This window comes from Tyto alba, unplaced genomic scaffold, assembly GCF_018691265.1.
Source record: "Tyto alba isolate M040663 unplaced genomic scaffold, T.alba_DEE_v4.0 Super-Scaffold_2, whole genome shotgun sequence".
In the NCBI taxonomy this organism is placed as follows: Eukaryota; Metazoa; Chordata; class Aves; order Strigiformes; family Tytonidae; genus Tyto; species Tyto alba.
Window position 1 is genome coordinate 41,156,476 of NW_024881282.1, and position 22,504 is coordinate 41,178,979.

The 22,504-nt window shown below is 42.3% G+C and overlaps 1 protein-coding gene and 1 long non-coding RNA gene across 2 annotated transcripts in view; both read left to right on the forward strand.

Moving 5' to 3' along the window:
- Positions 1–14,053, forward strand: part of LOC116965717 — a 33,697-nt gene extending 19,644 nt beyond the window's left edge. The window contains exon 3 of the long non-coding RNA XR_004409586.2: positions 13,891–14,053. This is a non-coding gene — a long non-coding RNA (uncharacterized LOC116965717). The remainder of the gene's footprint in view (positions 1–13,890) is intronic.
- Positions 14,054–17,171: 3,118 nt separating this feature from the next.
- BTG1 (BTG anti-proliferation factor 1) lies at positions 17,172–20,062 on the forward strand. Its single transcript, XM_033010192.2, has 2 exons — positions 17,172–17,592; positions 18,774–20,062. The coding sequence occupies exons 1-2, from the start codon at positions 17,445–17,447 to the stop codon at positions 19,136–19,138; spliced, it is 513 nt and encodes a 170-aa protein (XP_032866083.2). The 5' UTR covers positions 17,172–17,444; the 3' UTR covers positions 19,139–20,062.
- Positions 20,063–22,504: the final 2,442 nt, after the last annotated feature.

A 22,504-nucleotide genomic window follows, 5' to 3' on the forward strand; every position in this document is an offset into this window, starting at 1 on the left:
AGATGCCACCCAGTCAACACGCTGGTAAGAAACTCCCTCCTCCATCCGGCTCCAGCTCTTCCCTCCCTGTTCAGATGCCTCCTATGGCTCAGAAACAATAACTGGTTTAGCAATAAACTTTCACTGTTTGTAATTCAAATGATTTCAAAGGCTGCTTCATTGCCATAAAACAATTTGAACAAGCTTTTGAGCCTTTCAGGATATTCATACCCTTCTAGCAGCACTCAGCTCTGTTCTCCCAATTGCCTCGTTCCTTGCCGTTATTGAGGGACAAATGGTCAAGGCAGGGCTGTGAGCTGATAACTGCTCCCTCATCTAAAAGCACATCTCCTCTGTGTCCACAGCAACTGCACATGTAATGACAGCGACAGAGGGGTGACGGCTACTTAGTTCAAGCTTGGCTGGCTTTTCATTATTTTGAGCAGGAATCTCCTGGCTTATGCTGGAGATGAGTGGATGTTTTAATGCTTAAACAAAAGGCAGACTGCCTGATCTTCAATTTTCCTAGATTTGAAGTGAATTAGTTTCTCTTTCTCACTATTACTACCCCGCTAGTTTTTTAGTGTGTGAACTGTATTCATAGTAACCATGGATACATCTGTTAAAGGGTCTCAAATTTGGCACTCAGAGTCACCAGCCATTTCTGAATAATGCCATCAAAAATCCAAATTTTTCTTAACAAAGGGAAAACAACTCAGAATGTACTGTAGGTATCGTCTGATGACTATACATTAAACATGGGATACAATTTAAACTTTAATAATAAAAGAAGGAAACATTAAAGTATCAGGCTTTCCCTCCACATTTGTTCAACTAAATACAGTTAATAAAACTAAGTTGCTAGCTTTCTCTCCACTTTTGTTCAGCTAAATACAGTTAATAATAAAACTAAGTTGTTAATAAGGATTGGATGCAAAGCAATTTAATATTAAAAATGTTCTTCAATAGTAGATGATGCTTACGCATTCTTGCAAAACCAAATAATTCATATTTGATTCACAACTTACACCAACATTCATTAAACCTAAGTGTAATTTTAAAAAAGCATTCTTATGCTTTTTAGGTACTGTCAGTTGTCATCTTGTGCTTTTTTTGTGGTCCTAAACAAAGAGGCCATGTACACTTTTAGTGAGCAAAATGGATGATAGAAGTATGGCCTTTTATTTCAAAGCAAGGAAATGTATGCATATATGTAAAATGCAGAAGAGATGATTTCATGATAAGAAGCCCTATTTCTATTAATGCCTTGTCATAATTTTTTACTTTGTTTACTGAATCTAGCCAGCTCTATTGTTCCCTCTAAAAATGACAGAAAGCAGAATGTACAGTGAATGAACTGTGTGCTGCTCCCTGCATTGCCATATAACATGGTCTGTTTCTGAGCTCTCCAACATCTACTCCTTGAGTTGGATCCCAAATTTGTCAGGGGGTTTAAACACCTATTCCAGTCTGTATGCACCTTTTCCCCTCCCTTCCTTCAGAGAACAATATGCATAGGCATAAATGTATATAAAGTGCTCCCTATGTGGAAAATTGTTACATTTTTTTTTTTTTTTTTTTTTTAAATTGAGCTGGTATGTAGAACTGCTGTGCCAGAGTATCTGTGTCCTTTTACAGGGCTTCCCAGGGGCACAGTCAATAGCTCACAGTTCCATGCCATATGCTCTCCTCATTTGCCCATAGAAAGAGAGTCCCTACACTGGTCAATGCACTACAAATGGCTAAACAAATTAGGCAAATATAGAATAGAGCATATATTAAAGCAGCTTCGGGCAGCACTACAATATGTTAGTGGAATAACTGCACAGTACAGTGACCATGAAAAACAAGATTAATGAGGTCAGGCAGCATGGACATCCTAAGAAGGAGCAGTGACATCCAAGAGCCAGCTTTTTCACTAGAGGTGAAATATTTCCCATACAATGCTCCTGCAGGAGAAACTCATACAAGCTACAGGACTCACACTAGTTTCCTAAGAGGATCCTACCAAAATTGGATGTTGGGCATTTGCATGTATTACATAGGGAGAAGGTTCCTCCCTCCCACCTCACCCTTATTTCAAGATACTCTGTTACTCAAGAGTTTCTGTGAGAAGATGAAAAGCAAACCAGCTTGCCAATGTCTCATTGCCTTCAAGTTCATTCAGAGTTCCTCACTGGGAACTTTCTGATCGGTTTGATCCAAAGCAGTATTTGAGAGCTGCAAGTGAGAGCAGATAAAGCTATCTTCTCTTTTAAATCCCTGTTGCGAGAGAGGATCTGTATGTAGAGCAACAGCTGCTACCTGACTTCTCCTCTTAGGAGATGAGAATTTGATGACATTTTTAGTCCAGTCATCCCAATGCGTACAGCCAATATTGTCCATACTTTGCTTTTTTGGTCATTATTTAATTAAACAATGTGCCTGAGAAAAATATAGCTCCTCAGATATATATTGTCAATTATTTCAGGATAATTGCTTGATCATGGAATCCACTTCATGTATTTTCAGCAGATTTAGGTATTTTCATGGGTTTCAGGGCATAGGAATTTTTAGACATTTTTCTGAGTATTTTTAAATTTTATGCATTTTCTTTTTTTTCTTCTCTGTGTCAAAATAGTTATTTCTGAGTTCTTTTTGTTACCACATGAAAATGTGTCAGCATAAAAGTATTTATCATGACTGCATGTTTATTTTTTAATTCAGTGAAATATTTTTCTGCTTTCTTATTGCTTGTTTTCTGTTATTCACTCATTAAGGCTCAGGGGTCAGGCTGATGATGCTTCCCTTTGACTACATTAATGACTCCAAGCCTAAATTCCTTTTTCTTTAAAGTCACACATTTGGCAGCCAATACTTTTATCATACAAAAACTCCATATGTGACTGGGTCTTTACATGACCTCTCACACATCCTCAATACATGTCTGAAATCCTTAGACTATAATCTCAAATTCTATCTAAATCAATCCATTATTTGTGCTTTTGTTTTTCCCCTAGGCTCTGAAGGCAGGCAATGCAAGTAAAATGTATGCCATTTATCTCTTCAGATCACAGAAGGCCATTTAGAAAATATAAATATTCTTTGCACCTCCAGTGCCTAAATCCAATGGCCTATTTGAAATCAAAGACTGAAGAAAGTGAGTGAGGACTTCATCCATAATTTTGTCATCTACTAGGCAAACTACCCTCCTTCAGAAGGAGAATCTCATAACAAAACAGCTACTTGGATTGTTTAGATGTCATTAATTTTTTTGTCAGTTATATTATCAGTAGCAATAGTTTCTGACTCTTACTAGTTCTTTGCTTTAGCTTAGGGCCTTAATTGAATTAAAGAGTATGAACATGAAAGAAGTTTCAAGTCTCCCCTGTGTGTAACTTCTTCATAGTAAAATGGTGAACAATTAAAGGAATAAGTGTTTTGTTTGTTTTGTTTTTTGTTTTTTGTTTTTTGTTTTTTTTTTTCTGTTTGCAATTCCCAGTTGTATTTATTTGAAAAAGATAAGGCAACTTTTTTATCCTCTGGATGATAAAATCAGGGTTGATTTTGCTATACAAGCAAAGCAGGTCATTGCCTAGGGAAAAATACAGGAAGAATTGAATCTTTTATAATTATATTGGGGATTTCTGACAAAGAGCAAAGGGACTCCTGTTTGTCGAGGCAGCAATGCCTATAATTCAGCTCTGGACAGACAAGCAATTAGAACAGCTTTTCCAGCATCACAGGATCAGTTTCTGTCCCCTGAATTGTGCAAAACAGGTAACAGAGGCCCCTTTATAAGAAGAGGTGGCATTATAACAAAACAGGGTATCTTATGCATCATTGCTATAATGATGATAAAATGAAATGCTTAAATTTGAGCTTTTGCTTTTGCTTAAAGCTTTTGTTGATGCTTTATACACAAATTTTAGTGGTGTTTGTTGTTGTTGGTTGGTTTTTTGTTTTTTTTTTTTTTTTTTTTTTTTTGTTAAAAATGCAAAGCAGCACAATTAGAGGCATCTTAAACATTAAAGAGATGACCTCCTAATCATGTAGCCTGATCCACCCTAGTACAATTTATGGAGTTTAAGGAAGACCTCCTCAGAGAAGGGATTGCATGTGTTGTGATCCACTATTACGGACAGTGACCCAGTATATCTAAAACTTGCTCTAAAAAACAGTTTAGAAAAACAGGTCACAGAGTTCATGTTTGTGCTGTCATAAGGCCAACTGTTGTGCCTCAGATGGGAGATACAGAGCTGTGACTTTAATCTATGCAGGGCAGCCCTAATCACTGATATATTTAGACATTCACATTATCAGCTGCAAGGTGGACCTGATTGCTGCTAAGTCCCCAGATCCTCCATTACACCAGCGCTCTGCCTGGTGTAGCTGTCACAAGCAGGCTGCAAAAATATTCTGAGGTTACTGACATCTGTCTGGCCCGTCAGTCCTGGGGATCTCCAGGGTGCACCCCACACTTGGATCTCACTCCTACCACCACAGCGATGCCTTTCTCCATGCTCACAACGCGTAAGCGGCCTGATGCACGCCATCCTTGTCAAGGACCACGCACCAAATGTGCTCTATCCACTAATGCATGTACAGCTCATGGGACCAGGATAGAGGTGGTCACATATAGCCCACAGGACCAGGCTCCAGAAGCTGTATATTGTGTTTTTTAGGTCCTCAGCACCAAGAGTTTCACTCTATACATGTACAATAGAATGGGTTGGGTTGGAAGGGACCTTAAAGATCATCTGGTTTGCTTCTCTTGGGCCATGGCTCATGGGCACAGCTATTGTGTGGCCTCATGGACAAGACCATGTGTTGTAATTCAGGGTGAGGAAACACGTAACAGGCTAAAGGTTTGTTAGTTAATCAGGGGTTAAATGGGAATCATACAGGAACATGTCCTGGCTTTTCCTTTACAAGTGGGTACAGCTCGTGTTACCCAAGCCCTCTGCAGCTCCCCCAGAGGCAGTGGGGTGGGGGGTGTTAGTCATTAGTCCAATGTCCCCTCAACTCTGGGGGGAGCCAGTCAGAGTCAAGGCCAAGCAGAGGGGGTATAGGGGAGCCTGTACAAATTTGAGAGGATGAAAGGGCTGACTTTTTTTTTTTTCTTTCTTTTCATAAAAGGCTTTGCTAAGTGGTAAAAACAATTCCCCATCTTTTATGAGCTCTTGGATGTACAAATGACATACCTAAAGAAATTTGGAATGCTTCACTACTTACAGTTATACATTGTCTTTGCTTTCTGTCCTGGCAAATTGAAGAGTGTTTACAATTTACTTCTTTTGGGGGGAGACTTGATTCTCTTCAAAGTACTATCTGTGCATATGAAACTGAAGGTAGAAATTGATTTATTCCCCTTACGGAGTAGGATTTTAGTTCTGTTAATATAATGGTCCCAATTTAATAGTAAAACTTCAAAGTCTGTTAACTGTTAATTTTCAAACTTCTTTAGAATTTAATTCTCTGTTTGCACCTAAATTGCAAATGACTTGCTTAGGACAGTGTCTGTTGAACTGTGTTTTATCAGTGTTGTAATCTATGTGGTAAACTACCAGTTTTTAAAATCTAACATTTCTTGGCTTTTATAATGAAATATGCCATTCAAAACTTTCACTATTCTGGCCTCAATTTTTAAAAAATGGGGTTTAGTTCTTTAGTATTCATAGAGGGATTCAAATAATTCAAATTAGCAAAGGGATGACATTCATTGTTGTTTGTCTTGCTTGACTTGCAAGGGAGAAACAGTTCATTCAATCATCTTAGAAAGAAAAATAATTGATCTTAGTAATGTATATGCCTAACTCCCGTTGAACTGACCCTTCAGTATTCCAATAATTTTGATAGCTTTTAAAGCCGTTTGTCATGTGTGTGTGGTAAGCAAAGTTCTCCAGTCCAAGAACTTGGAGCTACGTGCTAGAGGGCTACTGAGAAAATATAGTTCCTAACAAGCATCCTCTGGACTCTGCCTCTCCACAATACCTGATCTCATACTCTGCTATTGGCAAGAAGGAACTCATCTATTTCCCAACATTTTAATGCTTTGTCAGTTAAAACTGAGAAAAACAACAAGCGTTAATGTCAGTCAATAGGTCAAAAGCCAGGTGAAGGAAAAGAAAATTGGTTTGGTAAATTTTAAAGGAAAGGTTTCTAAATCATTCCACACAGTGAAAAATGTTGTAAAATCTTACCTTCTTTCCACAGAAGTCCATGTCAAAACTCTTCTATTATCAGAAGAAATCCTGTTGAATTTGGAATGTGTACATATCAGCAAACAGCTGACATTAGTGCACAACAATGTGTTGACCTTATGCTTCCAGAACAGGAAGGTATGGATAAACTGGCTGGTCACCTTCTTTTCAAGGAGTTGATGCAATTGATATATAATCAATGAGGAAGTTAGTAATGATAACTATAAAAATACTTGGAGTGGACTCATGGCAGTTATAAAACAAAAATATTCCATTGCCTTTGTTTCATTTGCTTCAGAAATGAGTGAATGTAAAATTCTCCTCTACCCTCCATTAAACATCTGCTTGGTCTCCAATCTTTGGAGTTAATGAGCAACACTACTGCATTTTTATGCGACCATCCATACCTTTATTTACTACAGGTAATTTTATGTCTCTGTCTTCACAAAGAAGAGTGTTTACCTTTATCAGGAATAGTAAAACTGCTATTGTCTTTGTTTTAAAACCTCCACTGATGACATAAGCATTTCTGTGGTCAATGTAACTGTTTTATAACTAGAGTAGGGAAAGTAAAGCAAGCTTCTGGCATTTACTAACACAGGGTCAAAGTGATTTGAGATTCTTAGATTAAAAATGAAATGAGATCCACAATTATCAAATGCACTGTGAGCTGACAAAAGATGAAATTTCCATCTGCACCCCAAGAAAGTGGGATTCTTCACATCATCAAAGGTGCTCAAGGTATTGAGCCCTCATAGCTGTTGTGTTAGTCTGAGGGTTTTGACTTCTCTTCAAATCTCGAGTAACTGAAGTTCATCCTTATTATACTTTTGGCCATTGACTGAAATATTGAGGTTAAATCAACAAAGCAGAGAAATGAGGTTTGGTTCATCATTCTAAGTCATTTTTGTGTTGAAATCACTGCAGTAGTCTAGCAATTTAAAACATGTACAAGAAAAATCTGGGTTTCAATCACTATTTCTTACTGTACCTTTTACTACCTTAAGAAAGAAAAATATGACCAGTCTTCAGGAAATACCAGCTATTAGTAAGCCATCTTCATATAAACTAGTGAATTTGCCTTTGATATAAAGCAGGAAATTGCATAACTAATGTCCAGATAATTTCCTCTAGGACTGTAGGAACGGAAGGAGCTCTCATGATCACTCTTGGTCAGACTCAGTAACTTCTTTATACTGTGATATCAATACAGAAAATGCAGGGGGTATGCACCCACACTTGGATGCAGCTTTGAACAGATTTGGAATTTTCTGAGGGGGAAAAAATTGGCAGTTTTTTGTTGTTGTGTTTCGCTTTTTAAATTTTCTTATGGGAAACAGAAGTGTTTGGGTCCTGGCAACACCAGCTCCAGCATGACTCTACTGAAACCATGCTGCCTGGTAGATGAGACTAAACCTCTGAGGTGGTGGGAGGAGATGACTCTGCAGGAAATACCCTACAGCTCCACGGTAACAAAACTGAGTGGAAACAATGAAGGCATGTCTCTGAGGAGGAAAGGAATGTGCTGCAGACATTCCCTGCCTTGGCCTTGCACATGTGGGTTTCTTGGTATGAAGTAGTGCAGTTTCGGGGCCTGAGCCAGCTGCAACGACACAGCATCAGAGCAGGGCTGGGACAGCTGGTGGGGCTTCAACTGCTTATGGTGGGGCACAGCACTGTGCTCTTGTCCAGTAGAGAAAATATGCATGCCTTTAGCTCTCCCTTCTCCCCTGTTACTCTCTCAAATGAATTTCTGCTTTTTTCCCTCTGCTGAGTTGTGGGGCACAAAAACTCAAAGTAAAGAAAATGTTGCTGCAAAGACATTTTATGCAGAGCGTTAAGGGATGCTTTATGCGACTGTTATATCTCTTAAGTAATTTCTTATAAGCAGGCTTTCATGAAGCAGTGACTTTAAAAAAAAAATCTTGTTTGAAAAAACCCAGAGTCCTCCTAAATAATTTAAATGTGAATTAAGGTGAGAAAAAGAAAAGGAAATAAAAAGTTCTGAAACAGTAGGTTCATCCTCTGCAAGCTTGGGATCTTGTATTAATGCATTGTGTAGCTGTGAAGAAAATGGCTTTCTGTCTTTGCCTGTATGTTAGATCCTGCTGGAACACTCTGTTCCCTGCTCCCAGGAACACTTAATGCCGCTTGAAGCATGTGTACCCAGCGCTTCATGGAAGAATCGAGCAGCTCCTCCCACACAGCCAGGCACATCTCCTTTCCATTGTAAGAGGGGTATCAAGCAGCTTTTTGTTCCTGTCTCTGGAAATGCATCAGAGACAAACATGGGGGGAAAAATGATCACTGTTTGAAGGCAATGTTGGAAGCAGAAGACTAAAAGACTTAGATCACAAGGCTGTGATTTTTTATATTCAAAAATGCTATGCATCTCCCCCCCCCCCCTTTTTTTTTTTTTTTTTAATTAAAAAGCTGTGCTTTTCTTGTTTTTCAATGCAGGCTTCTCTGAGACATCTGGTTAATCTAAATAAGAACTAGTGGCCTAATTTTATAGAGGTGTATGTTTCTGCTGTCAAGATTTTTGTTTCTGTTTTAGTTAAGCTTTTCTGAGGTTCTTTAAAAACAATGGAGGAAAATATTTCTTTTTTTTTTTTTTTGTGAGATAAAAGTAGACTACTGCCTCTGCTTGTATTTAGGCCCCTCTCCCCCCTTTTCCAGTGTTATCAAGCGTCCTCATATAGGATATTTGTACTAACAGTCAGATAGGTCTTGTGTTCTGTAAAAACAGTACCATTAAAAACTAGGAACTTTTTTTTTCTTTTTTCTTTTCTCTTTTCTTTTTTCCTTTTTTGGTAGGAATTAGCAATTTATAGGCAATAGAGGACAAAGCAGGTTCCTCAGTTTATGGCACATCTCTCAGAAAGGAGAAAAAGCATGCCGTAGGAGCTCTGAGATGCAAAGTCTTGGGTTATTTTCCCTAAAATCATGATCCTGTTCATTTGCAATTATATGGATAATCTCATCAAAGTCAGGGAGATTACTCACATGAGTGAATTTAGGAAAGTAAGTTACTGAGTGTTCAGGTTTGTTCATTGCTTCTGGGGAAAGAGTTCAACTTGCATGGGGACTGGCCAAACAGATTAATTTTAGGCATGCGGCATCCAATACAGTCCCGTTAAAGGGATGAATGACCACATTTTCACGCGAGCATATCTGAAGTGTTCAAACATATATGCAGTTGAACAGCAATATATATATAGCTATACAGCCAAGTAAGAACAGTGTATCTGTGATTTTTTTACATTTTTTTTCCACCTGATTATATCCAGAAAATCTATCAGTACTCAAAGGTAATATATAGACTCTCAGTGTGATGTTCCCTCAACCTGTCAAATCTGTTCTAGAGAACTAATTATATTAATTTTATCCTGAGAATTCACAGGCTAAATTTCTGTCTGAGACTGATTAAAATGCCTGAGTTAATACCATTGTAAGGAGAAGAAAAAGCTGTAACAGGAGCAGTGCTATGACAATGGGAAAGGGAGTAAGTTGTGGTGTTGGCTAGGAAAAATGAAAGAAAATTATGAGTGCCTGTTTTTACTGCAGTGTATTAATTGCATTGATATGCAGGATTTAGATATGACAGACCACAGTGAAAGAATAAAAAAGCAGCTAATCTGAAAACATTTGTCCTCCAAAGCCAGACCCTGAACTGAATGAAACGTGCAAGAGCATCTGATTTACAATCAAAAACATCATGTCCAGCCTTGGCAGAGGGATGCTAGGAGTTTTAGTGGCGGGTGTGGATGTCTAGCTACATAGTATAGTCACTGTTTTACTGTTTCTTCTGTCTTAATAAGTGAATAGTGGGCAATCTCCTTTGTAGCCTGTGTAGGCCTAGACTAAAATCTCCAGTGTTACCATTACAATGTCTCTGTGTTTTGCTATTTTGAGGCATTTTTGAGACAGGCAGGTTTGCTGACGGTCTGTAGCTACTACTTAATAACTGATCCAAAGGAGCCATAAATTTGTAAGTCTACCTAGTTTCCAAATCACAAACCTAAATAAAGATGCTTAAGATATTTTTATGACTGCACTGGAAAGTAAATGAAAGGGTTTTTTCTCAGAAATTTTGAAGGTTTTTAAAAAATCTGTCTAGATTTTTTTAACTACATCATAACTCAAAGTACCCAAGCTGCAAATACTAAAGAAAAATGAATACTTGCAGGGCCAACATATTAGTTTCTTAAAATGTTTAATTATTTTAATGAAATTTGCACCTAAAATCTTCAGACGGTCACAGTTTTAATTCTAATGGACAGGAAATACTGCTATAAAAGTATCATTAAAATTCATTAGTTATGGCTAATATAGTTAGGCTGGCGGACTCCTCACTTCATGGAGCTCTGGTCTGGAAATATCTTTGTAAAAAATATGATTAAATGTGTTAAAATGGATCAGACGTTTAGATGTCTATTCTGTGGACAAACACTATGCGGACGGCCAAATGATATTCCATAATGATTTTTGCTGTCCTTAACGCAGTGGTTGATAAGCTTGTTCTAGCTGTAATCTTGTTTCCCTGCTGCTGATTTCATGCCTGCTCAACTACTAGCGTAAACACCAGAAGAAAACGACTCTTGATTGAGCTCAGGACACTACTTGTCATTGCTGTGACCTCTGCTGAGGGTGACAGCCCTGGTTTGGGAACCACTGCCTTCAAACCCGGAAACCAACCCTTCAAGAACACCATGTAAAGTGGGATTAAACATGGGACTAAATGTTAGGCCTCCCCTTGCTTCTTCAAGCTGCTTCAGTATCACAAAGAAATGCCTAAGTGGGTGTTGGAATATTCTTCTTCCAGCAGGTTGCCTCTGATGGTTCCCTCTGTCTGACTCTGGGGGGACCAACAGCCCTGTGCTGACTGACACGGGCTGTTCTGGCTGTCACCAGTCAGTGCAAGAGCCCAGATACAGCCACTACGGACCAGGGAGTTCTAAAACGATTTCAGGCCTCCCTAGAGCTATACTGCAAGCCAGAAGAGAAGCTCTGGGAAGCAGAGAACTATAAACCTCCTTATCACCCCTCCCATTCCAGCTGCAGTATGAAAAACTACAGGAGAAGTAAAAATTTGGAAATTGAGATGACATAATTTGAATCCAGAAGATGACAACAAATGGTTAAATCACTTTTTTTCACTTACAAGCCCCTTTCACTTTAATATTATTGTTATTAACTTTCCCATGCAGGACTGCAATGTCTGATTGTTTATCTCATCTATATTAGCCTCTCCTGTTTTATTCATAAGTGCATACAAATGAAAAAATGGATGTGTAATAATGGTTATGTATAACTCTGTGTTGTGAGGAGCTCTCCGCTGACAAGCTTGCAGATAACCTGCTTCTATTGTCTTCTTAAATTTTTGCTGTTACTGGATCCAAACTGTGATTGCTTTGTTAAAAACAAGCGCCCCGTGTGCTGCCACACCTGCTGCTATCCCGCTTCAAAAAAAAAAAAAAATATATATATTCATGTTTAGAACAAAAACAGAATACTATTTACTGAATTTGCTTTTTATCTGCTACATGTGCATGCTGTCACATGTTGTTTTCTGAAATCAAAGAAACAGCATAGGAAAAGCTGTCTGTTGAATCTGTCCCGGCCAGATTCTGGTTTCTGCCACCTGAGGCTCATGCCACAAGGAATATCTCCTCTCTCCTCTGTGAGTAGTCCCTTTGAAATCAAACTTATTCCCCACAGAGCAAGCCTTGTCATTTTAGGATGCCATGAGTGGGTTTTCCTGAAATTACTTCTGGAGAATGTGCCATAGTTATAACCATTGCTGACAGCTTCCTCTTGCCCCTCCGAGTCTTTCCACCTTCCCTCAAGCTTTCTGCAGTGGCAGAAATGTTTGTTATCTATTGCTGGACTGCAGAATGGGACTCTGGCTTATGGAACTTGTCTCACTTGCTTAAACAGGACTCGTGTGAGGAATGGTTTAAGGAATTCATTGCCTGATAGACCAGTCTACAAATGCAGAGTGTGTGCGTGTGTGTGCATGCATGAGCACGTTGAAGGAAGAGGGGAGTTCCCAGTGTGGTCACAAATCAGACTTTTGCCCTTTCTCTGACTCATACCAGTCTATCTTATGCTTTCAAAAGCAAGACTTCTCCATTTTGGAAGAATATGTGACTGACTTCTTCACCCCCACACTTCTTCAGGATAAGACACTCATTGCTACAACACTGAGGTTACTTTCGGTGTCGTAATGCTGGGTTGAGAGAAAGCCTTACAATCAGAGCTGAAGAGCCCTTATCCCTGCCTCACTGTGGAGTGCCGCTTTACAAGAGGGCTGGACCCGTAAGACATTTCTGAGCCCGAGCTGAAGTCCAAACATGTCTTGTGGCAACATAATGTGAATGGCAGCCTGTTCTCAAGGACTGGCTTTCAGGAAAGAAATTAGGCCCAAGATACCCCATGACAGGCACTGAAGGGCACTCACTCTGCAGTGAGGGGGGATACCCGCTTCTGTCTCCATCTTAATCCATGTTGTGTGGCCAAAGTTTTTCCGAGACGGATGCTAGTATCACCGCTGTAGCTTGAGAGGTGCCTGCTTGACAACTTTAGAGAACAAAGTGGCAACTCACAACCAGGCCGTGGGGTCCTGTGGGCAGAAGCGTGGACATGCAGGGCTGGCTACAGACTCTCTGGGTTACATCTGCCCCCTGGAATAGCAAATTAATGTCTCTACAGCTGTAACTACATATTCAAAGCAAAGCCTAAAGAGAGTAAAAACATTAATAAATGTTTTATGCATCCCATGGTAAGCTTTCCTCTGCAAAAACAAAAAAATAAGGAAGCAACCTCTTGTTATACACTTTCAAATGCTTGCTAAGTGACAAAAATAATGTGGTATATTAATAACATCAACCTACACTAAAAATAAACACTACATAGAATGGATTGTTGTTTTATTTTATATATTGCAAACAGTACTCTTCAGCTAAAAGGTGAGAAAAAGCTTATGCCAATCTAAGGCACATATAAAGCTTTTTGGAAACAAATATCAACTATTTTGCAACTGTTACTTCTTTATTAGGTCAATGCCAAACAGTGCAAAATCATAGCTAGAACTGACTGGAATAGGAAGAGAACAGACCTAATGCTTTTCTACACTGAAAGGCTTTAACAAGATACTGCATAAAAAGCCAATAACACCTTCACACTTTCCTGCATTTCCTTATTCTGTCAGGAATAATTTGCCAAACAGGAAAAAAAAATACATCCATGTTGTACATGTAGTATATTTATTTTTGTGAATAAATAGATATTAATTCACATTCCAGGACCAGAACAAATTTTTAAAAAACAATTCTTCTCCTTTGAACTCTTGAATCTTCCTACCTACCATAAAGAACACTCAGTAGCTTCCTTCAGAAAAAGCTGGGAAATGAGCATGTTGCAATAGTTGCAGGGTGTGTATGTGTGTGTGGCACAGATAAAAGTAGTTGTATTTCTATTACTTATTTCCATTATGACAGAACTCATGAAGTGCTAGGCTCTCTCCAAACCAATGGCGAGAAACAGTTCCTGCCAAAACAACATGAAAGAAATGTTGTAAAGGTTGCATTGTATTGCTTAAAAGTTAGGAAATATCAGAAGCTGGGTTGCCAGTATAACCTTAACTCAACCCTTCTGTGCATATTCATTATGATCCAGTCTTTAATTATACGATCACATACTCTTTTTCTTTATTTTCTCTCCCTAGGGCCTCTGCTTCACTTAAAGTATCAGACGGGCTGAATAAGGCAGTTGTTAAATGTTTACATTTATCTTCTTCAGCACCCTGCTGTTAACGTATCAGTGAGTATCCTGCACTATTGACCAGGCAAACTGCCTCCTCCGGGTCTGGAGCTGCCGAGACAGGAGTACACAGCTGGGACCTGGCCAGAGAAAGTCATATATCTTCATATATCCTGAAATGTACAGGCGTCAAAGAAGTTCGGAGCAAAACAGTAGATCAGTGAAACATGCTGCCATACTGGCAGGAAGCTAACGTGCAAACCAGCAACAGGCTAAGGCACGGCCAGTTTCTCTGATGTTCCCCACTGAAATCCTATAAAGGAAAGCTGACTTTCCCTGATCCCATGAGCTGTATGCCAAAGTCTTCATCATCTCAAGAGCTGGCATACTTTAAAGATATAGACCTTTGGGAGCATTTCACAGGCAGGAAATGGCAGCAGCTCCTTTGCTATCCCACCACAGCACTGAGATGGAGGCGGACCTGCCTGGACTGGGAAAACAAGATGGTTCTCTGCATCTGCAGCTCCTGTTACCTTGCTCCCTCCCACAGCTAGGAATGAGGTCCTGCTGGCAGGCATCTCGCAGAGCCTTGGCCTCAAAGTTACACTTGAACTGTTTGCTGGCTGCACACTAAGAGCACCAAGGTATTTCATAGTAGGCTGAATCTGTAGGCACAGCCATTTACCCTTTCCAGAGACAAGACCCTCTTTACATGCAGTAACTGTTTGGAAGCAATAGGATCTATCAAAACTTCTTGCTTTCTAAAATGCTCTGTATTTACTGGCTTTGCAGGACATTTGAAGGAAATCCTTTGACGGTCTAGCAAGCTTTTTAAAAAAAAAAAAAATTAAAAAAAACCTTTCCAATTTCTTTCCCTCTCGCAGTGTGTCATGAGGTGCACGCTGCCACACTATGTTCGCAAAAGCACAATTCAAGGGGGTTGATTCAAATCTGAACTGAACAGCCTTACTGTCCTTAACAGTTACTGCTGAAGCAAGCAGAGAGCATTTTAAACCTCATGCTTTGGGGTGCTACTACGTAAGACCATATCTACTTTGGAGTTCCTAAAACCCCTTCTGAACATTTGATTCTGGCTGGAACTGAATAGGAGAGATGAAAAACTGGCCCAGATAAAGCTCAGGCTCAAGCAAAGTTAGCAAACATTATATCCTATTTTGTTGAAGTATTTCCAGTAGTTATTTTGATGTAGTTGTGATGCTCTGAGAATAATGTCAAATTTGCACAAGAAAAATATTTTCCTGTAGGATGACGGACCCCTTGCTGTGAAGGAGAAGAGAAGCATCTGCTCCTTCGAGGTTTGAAAGAGAACAGCAAATTCCAACCTATGAACAGAGCAGAAATGGCAGCTCTGGACATACCCCACATATGTTGCGGAAGCACGGAGAAGGACAGACGGCTGGCACCTATGGTGCAGCAAGAGGAGTGTCCAGGTTGGCAGCTCCTCCCTTCTCACGGGACAGAGGGACAGCTGATGATCACTAATGTAATATTCAGAGGTTAATGGGAGCAAAATAAATGAGACTGTGCTCTAAAATCCAGACCAACATTTTTAGTATGCAGGAAAGCTGTGAGTTTAAGCTCTCAGAATTATCTTTTGAAGGTGTTTTGCAGCCCTCCCTTGTGTATAGAGTCAGAGTCCCTTGAGGTTGAGAGTCTAAGATTGCACAGATCCTGAGTGCAGAAAAAAAGACCAAAAGCACTATTCAGGTACATCTCTAACACCAGACAAGCAAAAATGGTGTACTTTCATCTTTTATTTGAATTCACACGTGTATTTTTATATATTTCACTACTGAATTATTTTTACTGAAAAAACAATCTTATGATTTAATTGTGTGTTATTATTGTACCTTTAATGGCCTGATTTTTGATCTTTGACTGGAAGAAGTGTACATGTAAATACCAGGCTGCGTTTCATTTGCAGCTTGGCATAGGGGCAGGGCAGACCCCCGACGGGAAGAATGAGCTTTCTATCAAAGTAGCTACACTTTGCTTTTTAACAAAAAACAAAAAAAAAAAAAAACAAAAAAAAAAAAAAAAAAAAAAAGGACTTCTGCTGCTTCTTTCATCTGCCCTTTGGTTTTACAGAAAGGGAGACGGCTTGAGGCTTTACGCTTTTCTTGGCCATCGCTGAGCAACACGTATCAGTCCCCCTGTCCACCCAGGGGTTTTCCCTTCGAGTGGCAGAAACGCCGGGATAACTGCACGGTCCCAAGGGAGAATACGCCACCGAGCAGCGTGCGCGACGTGCGCGGAAGACCGTATGTGCTGTTTCTGGGGTGTCGCCGAAGAAGAGGTGCTGAGGCTCGGCCAGCGAGAAGACACTGGCCCCGCTGACTTGCGTGCCCTTCCCTTTGCTTGCGCCCACGGGGCCCACCAGCCGCCCAGAGGCAGGGCTTTCGCTCCGCGTGGAGGGCCCTGCCAGGAGAACCCCCCCACGGGAACACGGGCCTAAAGCCCACGGTAAAGAGGCGTGAGGACAAAGCCGCGCTCGGGACCCCCGGGGTGCGGGGTACAGGAGGGTCCCCACGGGCGCGCCGAGAGAAGGCAAGGGGGGAAAAACTCACGTCGCCTCCCGCGGCCACGGGGACAAGTAAACACCCCGCGGATGCTCGCGCAGCCCCGCCGTGCCGGGCTCAGCGTGGGGCGACACGCATGAGCGCGCCCCACGGGCGGAGGAGAGGGGTGGCGGGGGGGGGGTTGCAGCGACACCAGCGCGCGAGTACGCGCTCCCGCGGTCCCGCGCCCGCCCCCGCCGCTGACGTGGCTCCGCTCTCCCCAGAGACAGCGCGCGCCGCCGTGCCCACGCGGCCGCGGGAACGCGGCAGCCGCGCCCGCTCACGCGGACGGGACGGCCTCGGCGCCGCGCGCACCCCCCCCCCCCCCCCCACCCCGGTGCCGTTCTCCCTCGGGCGGGGCCGCGCTGCAGCGAACCGGCGCCCTCTCCGCTCCCTTCCACGCCGCGCACACAGATAGATTTTTTTGGGGGGGGGGGTGTGGGGTGGGGGTGTAGCCCCCTCAACGCGAAACACAGCACGTCCCCGCACCCCTCGGCGCGCCCCGGCTCTATTTGTTTACAACCGATTACGTCACCCACCCACCCCACCCCCCTCCGCCGGCCCCGCCCCCGCCGCCCGCCGTCACAATGGTGCGATCGCCCGATTGGCGGCGGCGCGCCCCCGGCGCCCTGACGCCACTTCCGCCCGCGGGCGGCTATAAGAGGCGGCGGGCGGCGGGCAGCTCCCTTCGCCCCTCGCAGCAGGAGATGCGGGGTGCGCTGCCGCGGCCGCCGCTGCTGCCGCCGCCGCCCCCCTGCCGCAGGAAAAGGAGGCGGAGGCTGCCGCCCCCGGGATGTGAGCTGGGCTCTGCCGCCCGCTCCTCGCCCAGTTAGAGCCGCGTCGCGCCCCCCGCCCCGCTCCGCTCGCCCCGCTCCCCCCCCCCCGTCCCGTCCCAGCGCCGGCCGCCCCGGAGAGCTGGCTGCCGCCCGCTGCCGCCTCCATGCATCCCGCCCTGTACACCCGGGCCAGCATGATACGCGAGATCGCCGCGGCCGTGGGCTTCATCTCCAAGTTCTTGCGGACCAAGGGGCTGATGAACGAGCGGCAGCTGCAGACCTTCAGCCAGAGCCTGCAGGAGCTGCTGGCAGGTGAGGGCGGCGGCGCGGGCGCGGCGGGAGCCGCTCCCCCGTCCTTCGGCACCGGCCGCGGCAGCGCCGCGCCCCGACGGTGGCCGGAGAGCGGGGAGGAGCGGCCCCTCCGAGGGGCTGGAGCCGTCGCGGGGGGGTCAGCGGGGCTGGGCGGCCGTGGCTCGTTGCTTTGGGGGACACCCCACCCTCCCCCCCCGTAACGAGCCGCCCCCCGGCGGGTGGGGGGGGCGGCGGGAGCGGGCTGTAAACAAAAGGGGTCGGGCGTCGTGCAGGCAGCTCCCCTTCACCCCCCTCCCCTCCCCCGGGCTCCGTAGACAAAGCGCTCGGAGCAGCCCGGACTTGGGCTCCGCTCCAAGGGTTCAAACCGCCCGGTTTCCAGAAGGAAAAATGCTCCGAAGTTGCTTTGTTTTTGTTAAAATTCAGCGGTGGATGATGAGGCTCAGTTCCCCTTTCTTCTGGAAACATCTCATAGCCACCCGACAAACCCCGGTTAGGTTCAAATGCCGAGGGTTTCTTCACTGCCCTGTGGGCTTTGTAATGCTGAGCCTCTGTCCCAGTCTGCCTGATAGTGGCTACAAGTAGCCTCAAACCGATAGATAGGCTTTTGGGTGGGATAAAACTCCCAAGGTAAGTGTAGTCATTGGTATCTTGCCCTGGAAAACAGGAAGGGAAGAGCAGTGGTGAAGTATAGCTTACTGAGTCAGTTGGTAAATGCTGTCCAGCTTCTTCCTTAGTTATTTTTGGGTGTTCTTAAAACGTGAGAAACCAACCATGGGTGTGATTTCAAGAGGGTGCTGGAAAGCTGCTTTTTTCCTTCTTGGTTTGTGGAGTTTTGAAGCCCTTGAGTCTTTCTGCTGTGTACGTAATCACTTCTGTATTTTTATGTTTGTTTTTATGAATGCCAGGAAGTTGCATTCCACTCCTTTCAGATGGCAAACATTGTTCTTTGTGTATGGTAGCATGAAACAGTAACACTGTAGAGGAGTACTTCCGAAAGGACACTGCACTTAGGTAAATCATCAGCAAAAATAAAGGCTATAATGATTTTTCAGGTCGCACGATGCTAAAAAAATAAGCTTTTCAACATCTTGAGGTGTGAAACTTGTAAGAGAGCAATGATCACTGTACATATTTTTGAATACAGAATTAAGGAGGATAATATTTTTTTTTTGTTTTTATAGAACATTATAAACACCACTGGTTCCCAGAAAAGCCATGCAAGGGATCAGGTTACCGATGTATCCGGATCAACCATAAAATGGATCCTCTCATTGGACAGGCAGCACAGCGGATTGGATTGAGCAGTCAGGAACTGTTCCAGCTTCTTCCGAGCGAACTCACTCTATGGGTTGACCCGTATGAAGTGTCCTATCGTATTGGAGAGGATGGCTCAATCTGTGTGCTGTATGAAGCTGCACCAGCAGGAGGTAGCCAAAATAACACCAACATGCAAATGGTAGACAGCAGAATAAGCTGTAAGGAGGAACTTCTCTTGGGCAGAACTAGCCCTTCCAAAAGCTACAATATGATGACTGTATCAGGTTAAGATATAGTCTGTGGATGGATCACCTTTAAAATGGATGGATAAATTTGGTTTTTACTTTGGGTGGGCACCTCTGGGGATGGATTATGGAATTAAAACCATGTCACAGCTGTGAAGATCTGGCACACGTTAGAGTGGTATACTTTAAAGTGACAGTGCCATAGTTTGGACAGTACCTTTCAGTGATTTAATAGCCTGTGAGTCAAAATGTTGCAACTTGCTAGGGAGTGAAGAAGATCTAGGAAGGGTCAGTTTCTCCAAGACATCTTACTTAATCTCTACGCCAATTTTCAACCCCAGTCTGTATTTATAAAAGTGATTCTCTGCAGTAGGTCTTGCAGAGTAAATTTGCACTATTACATTTATTAATTGTTAGCATTTTTGGCAGCTCAGTAACAAGACTTACTGTTATGAACACCATAGTACTGGAAATTTTATTTTTCAGACTTTTACCTAGCACTTACAAGTATGTATAAATGTACATAAGATAAACTAGTAAGTATGACCTGGGGAAATGGTCAGATCTTTACATTGGCCTCAAAAGTAGCAAGTGATCAGAATCTGCCATGGCAACAGGCTTTAAAAAGACCATATAAAGACACTGTCTGAACTGTGGTGTTAGCACCAGCCAGCTATCTGTACATTTGCTAGCTTGTAGTTTTCTAAGACTGAGTAAACTTCTTATTTTTAGAGAGTGGAGGTCTGGTTTGTAATTTCCTTGTTCTTAATTGGGTAAAAGTCTTTTCCACAAACCACCATCTATTTTGTGAACTTTGTTAGTCATCTTTTATTTGGTAAATTATGAACTGGTGTAAATTTGTACAGTTCATGTATATTGATTGTGGCAAAGTTGTACAGATTTCTATATTTTGGATGAGAAATTTTTCTTCTCTCTATAATAAATTGTTTCCTATCTTGGCATTTTAATTAATCTCTTGTCGTGATTACATAGGATCAGCTAAACTATTTTTGTCTCACAGTAGAAATGAAATAGGTACTATAAAGGCTTAAGAACATCAATGCCACGCTGATGCTAGGGAGCACTTGGTACAGACATGGATTAACGAAGACCTCGTATACAAATGCTTGGGAAGTTTAGGGAAACATGATGTACATGTCACTTTAAACCTTTTAAAATCAGTCAGTGTGGAAATAACTCCAGGGCCAATAATTTGAGGATATGAGAAAAAGGTACAGAAATAACATCCACCAAAGATGCCTTGAATAAATCCAGAGGATTAAAATTTACTTGGCTTCCTGATGAAGGATATAGCAAACCTAAATGTCCATTTTGACCTACTTGCTCACAAGTTCTCAGTTCTTCCCTGATGGATTCCCTGCTCAATAAGAGTTTCTGGGACAAGTGTCCCTTAGCCTTAAGAGCAGGTTAACCACTCTACAGAAAGGTTGGTCGCCTTTTGCTTTCTTCAGATGCAAGACTTTCACTTTAGAAATCATTAAGATGGGATTCAACAAAAGGTATGTAGATCTTTTTTCCCAAACTTAAAAGGTTGGTTAAGGCAAAGTAGAGAAGCCCATACTTATATGTGTATTCAAAGTTAATGAGTGATGTGGAGATGTGATTCACTTAAGCACCACACTAAATGCCATATATATACAGCACAGTGGTTAGTTACACTTGAGATGAATTCCTTACCCCTTTATTTACACTTGTTAAAAGTGCTGGAGTAAAACTCAAGAACTTTCTGTTCCTTATCTCCTGTGTACTTTGTTCTGTGAGTGTTTAATAAAAGGCCTACCCAACTTGGTCACTACAGTTATGAGATCTGCTGCTCTTACTCTGGAGGAAAACAATCATTACTTGCCAACTAAGCTTCCTAGCTATGGATAGAACTGAGCTTCAGACTTGCCACCCACTGTGGCAGCTCCTGCTCAACAATAAGCCTTTACAGTGTAGGCGATAGTAATGTGTTGTATATCCAAATCTTTGTCTTCTGATCTGTAATATAAATGATTATATATAAGCAAAATATAAGACTGACCTGTCTAGCTTTTTACCCACTGTTTTTTTGAAAGTTCAGGTTTACAAATACTGTTTTTACCATGATTGGCTTATGTATGCCAACATTCAGCACTTTAAAGTGTTTCTAGGGCTTCTCCAGTACTAGGACTTCCTGGCATAGACTGGTAGAAGTGCTCCTGAAGCAGTATACTTTAAAGAGCTTGATCAGTATCTGGATCTGGCAATAATCTATTACCAAAGCTTCAGAATGAGCTTGCTTTAACGTACAGTTGTGTTACGCCTAGTATCAAAGTTTAGGTTCACATTTTGATACCTTCAAAATTCTACTCCTTTTAATATGCTTTCAAGCTAAGCAAGATTCAAGCAGTAGGAGTACTCAAAGACATTTCTGTTGTGTTGCATGTCTGCAGACAGCATAAGTGTGGCCAAATAGAAAGAAAAACATTGAGCTTGGCTTCCTGTAAAGGTACATTAAACTTTCATGAAGCTTTCTGCTGGCTGAGCTGTGCTTGGTATATCATGGTGCTGCCTATAGGCTTCCGTGCCGCACAGCAAGAACAGCATCAGGGTAGCTGTATTTTGAAATATATATTTTATTTGCTCAGGTCTTTGACATGAGCAAATGAAAATTTCACATTATGAAAGCATCAGCTGTTGGTGCTTTCTTTCTGATAAGCATAGCTTTGCAAGGCAGCAAGTATCTCCTCTGTGAGGCTGGCATATGACACTGAACCAAGAATGAGCTTGCTCACTTAGATGGTTAAGGCTTTAGTCCTTTTCATTCAAGGCATAATTTTTAACTGCAGCTGTAACTAGTAATTGGTACAACCTGTGTCCTCAGAGTTGTTGGGATTTCTTCCAGCTGGAATTTAAATATACCCCAATGTGCACACAATGTGCCCTTGTCTGATTTTGAAAGTACTTAGCATACTGTGGCAGCAGGGCATAGGAGGGACTCATGAGAGAAGCGGAGTATGTCTAAGAGGAGGCTGTTGCCAGCCCTCTATTTTGGTGCAGGTAGAACAAACAGTGTGCTAAGCCAAATGCTTGTCACTTTTGAATTTCATTTAAGGTGCCATTATGAAACCAGCAAGGCTTTTATTTTAATGCAAATATTAGAGATGAGACAGCAAGATTCAAGACCTGCTTGCCCAGTGCATGTTAGTTAAATTAGTTGGACTTGCCTTGTGAAGCACTGAATAATCCTGTTGTTCTGTTGATGTTCTGAGGGCAGGCTCAGCTGTACGTGGCTTTAATGTTACAGCCCTTCTTAGACTGACGGACCAGTCTGCTAAGACTTGTTGGCCATTCAGTGAATGTCTTTATGAAGTGTACAGTTGCCTTCTAGTTTATGCCAGGTGAGCAAATGTTTCTTTTTCTCACAG

Bases quoted from the DNA above. Each gene is read 5' to 3' on its own strand.
- BTG1 (XM_033010192.2), top strand. From the start codon at position 17,445: ATGCATCCCGCCCTGTACACCCGGGCCAGCATGATACGCGAGATCGCC. The intron at 17,593-18,773 runs GTGAGGGCGGCG...TTGTTTTTATAG, and splicing joins CCTGCAGGAGCTGCTGGCAG to AACATTATAAACACCACTGG.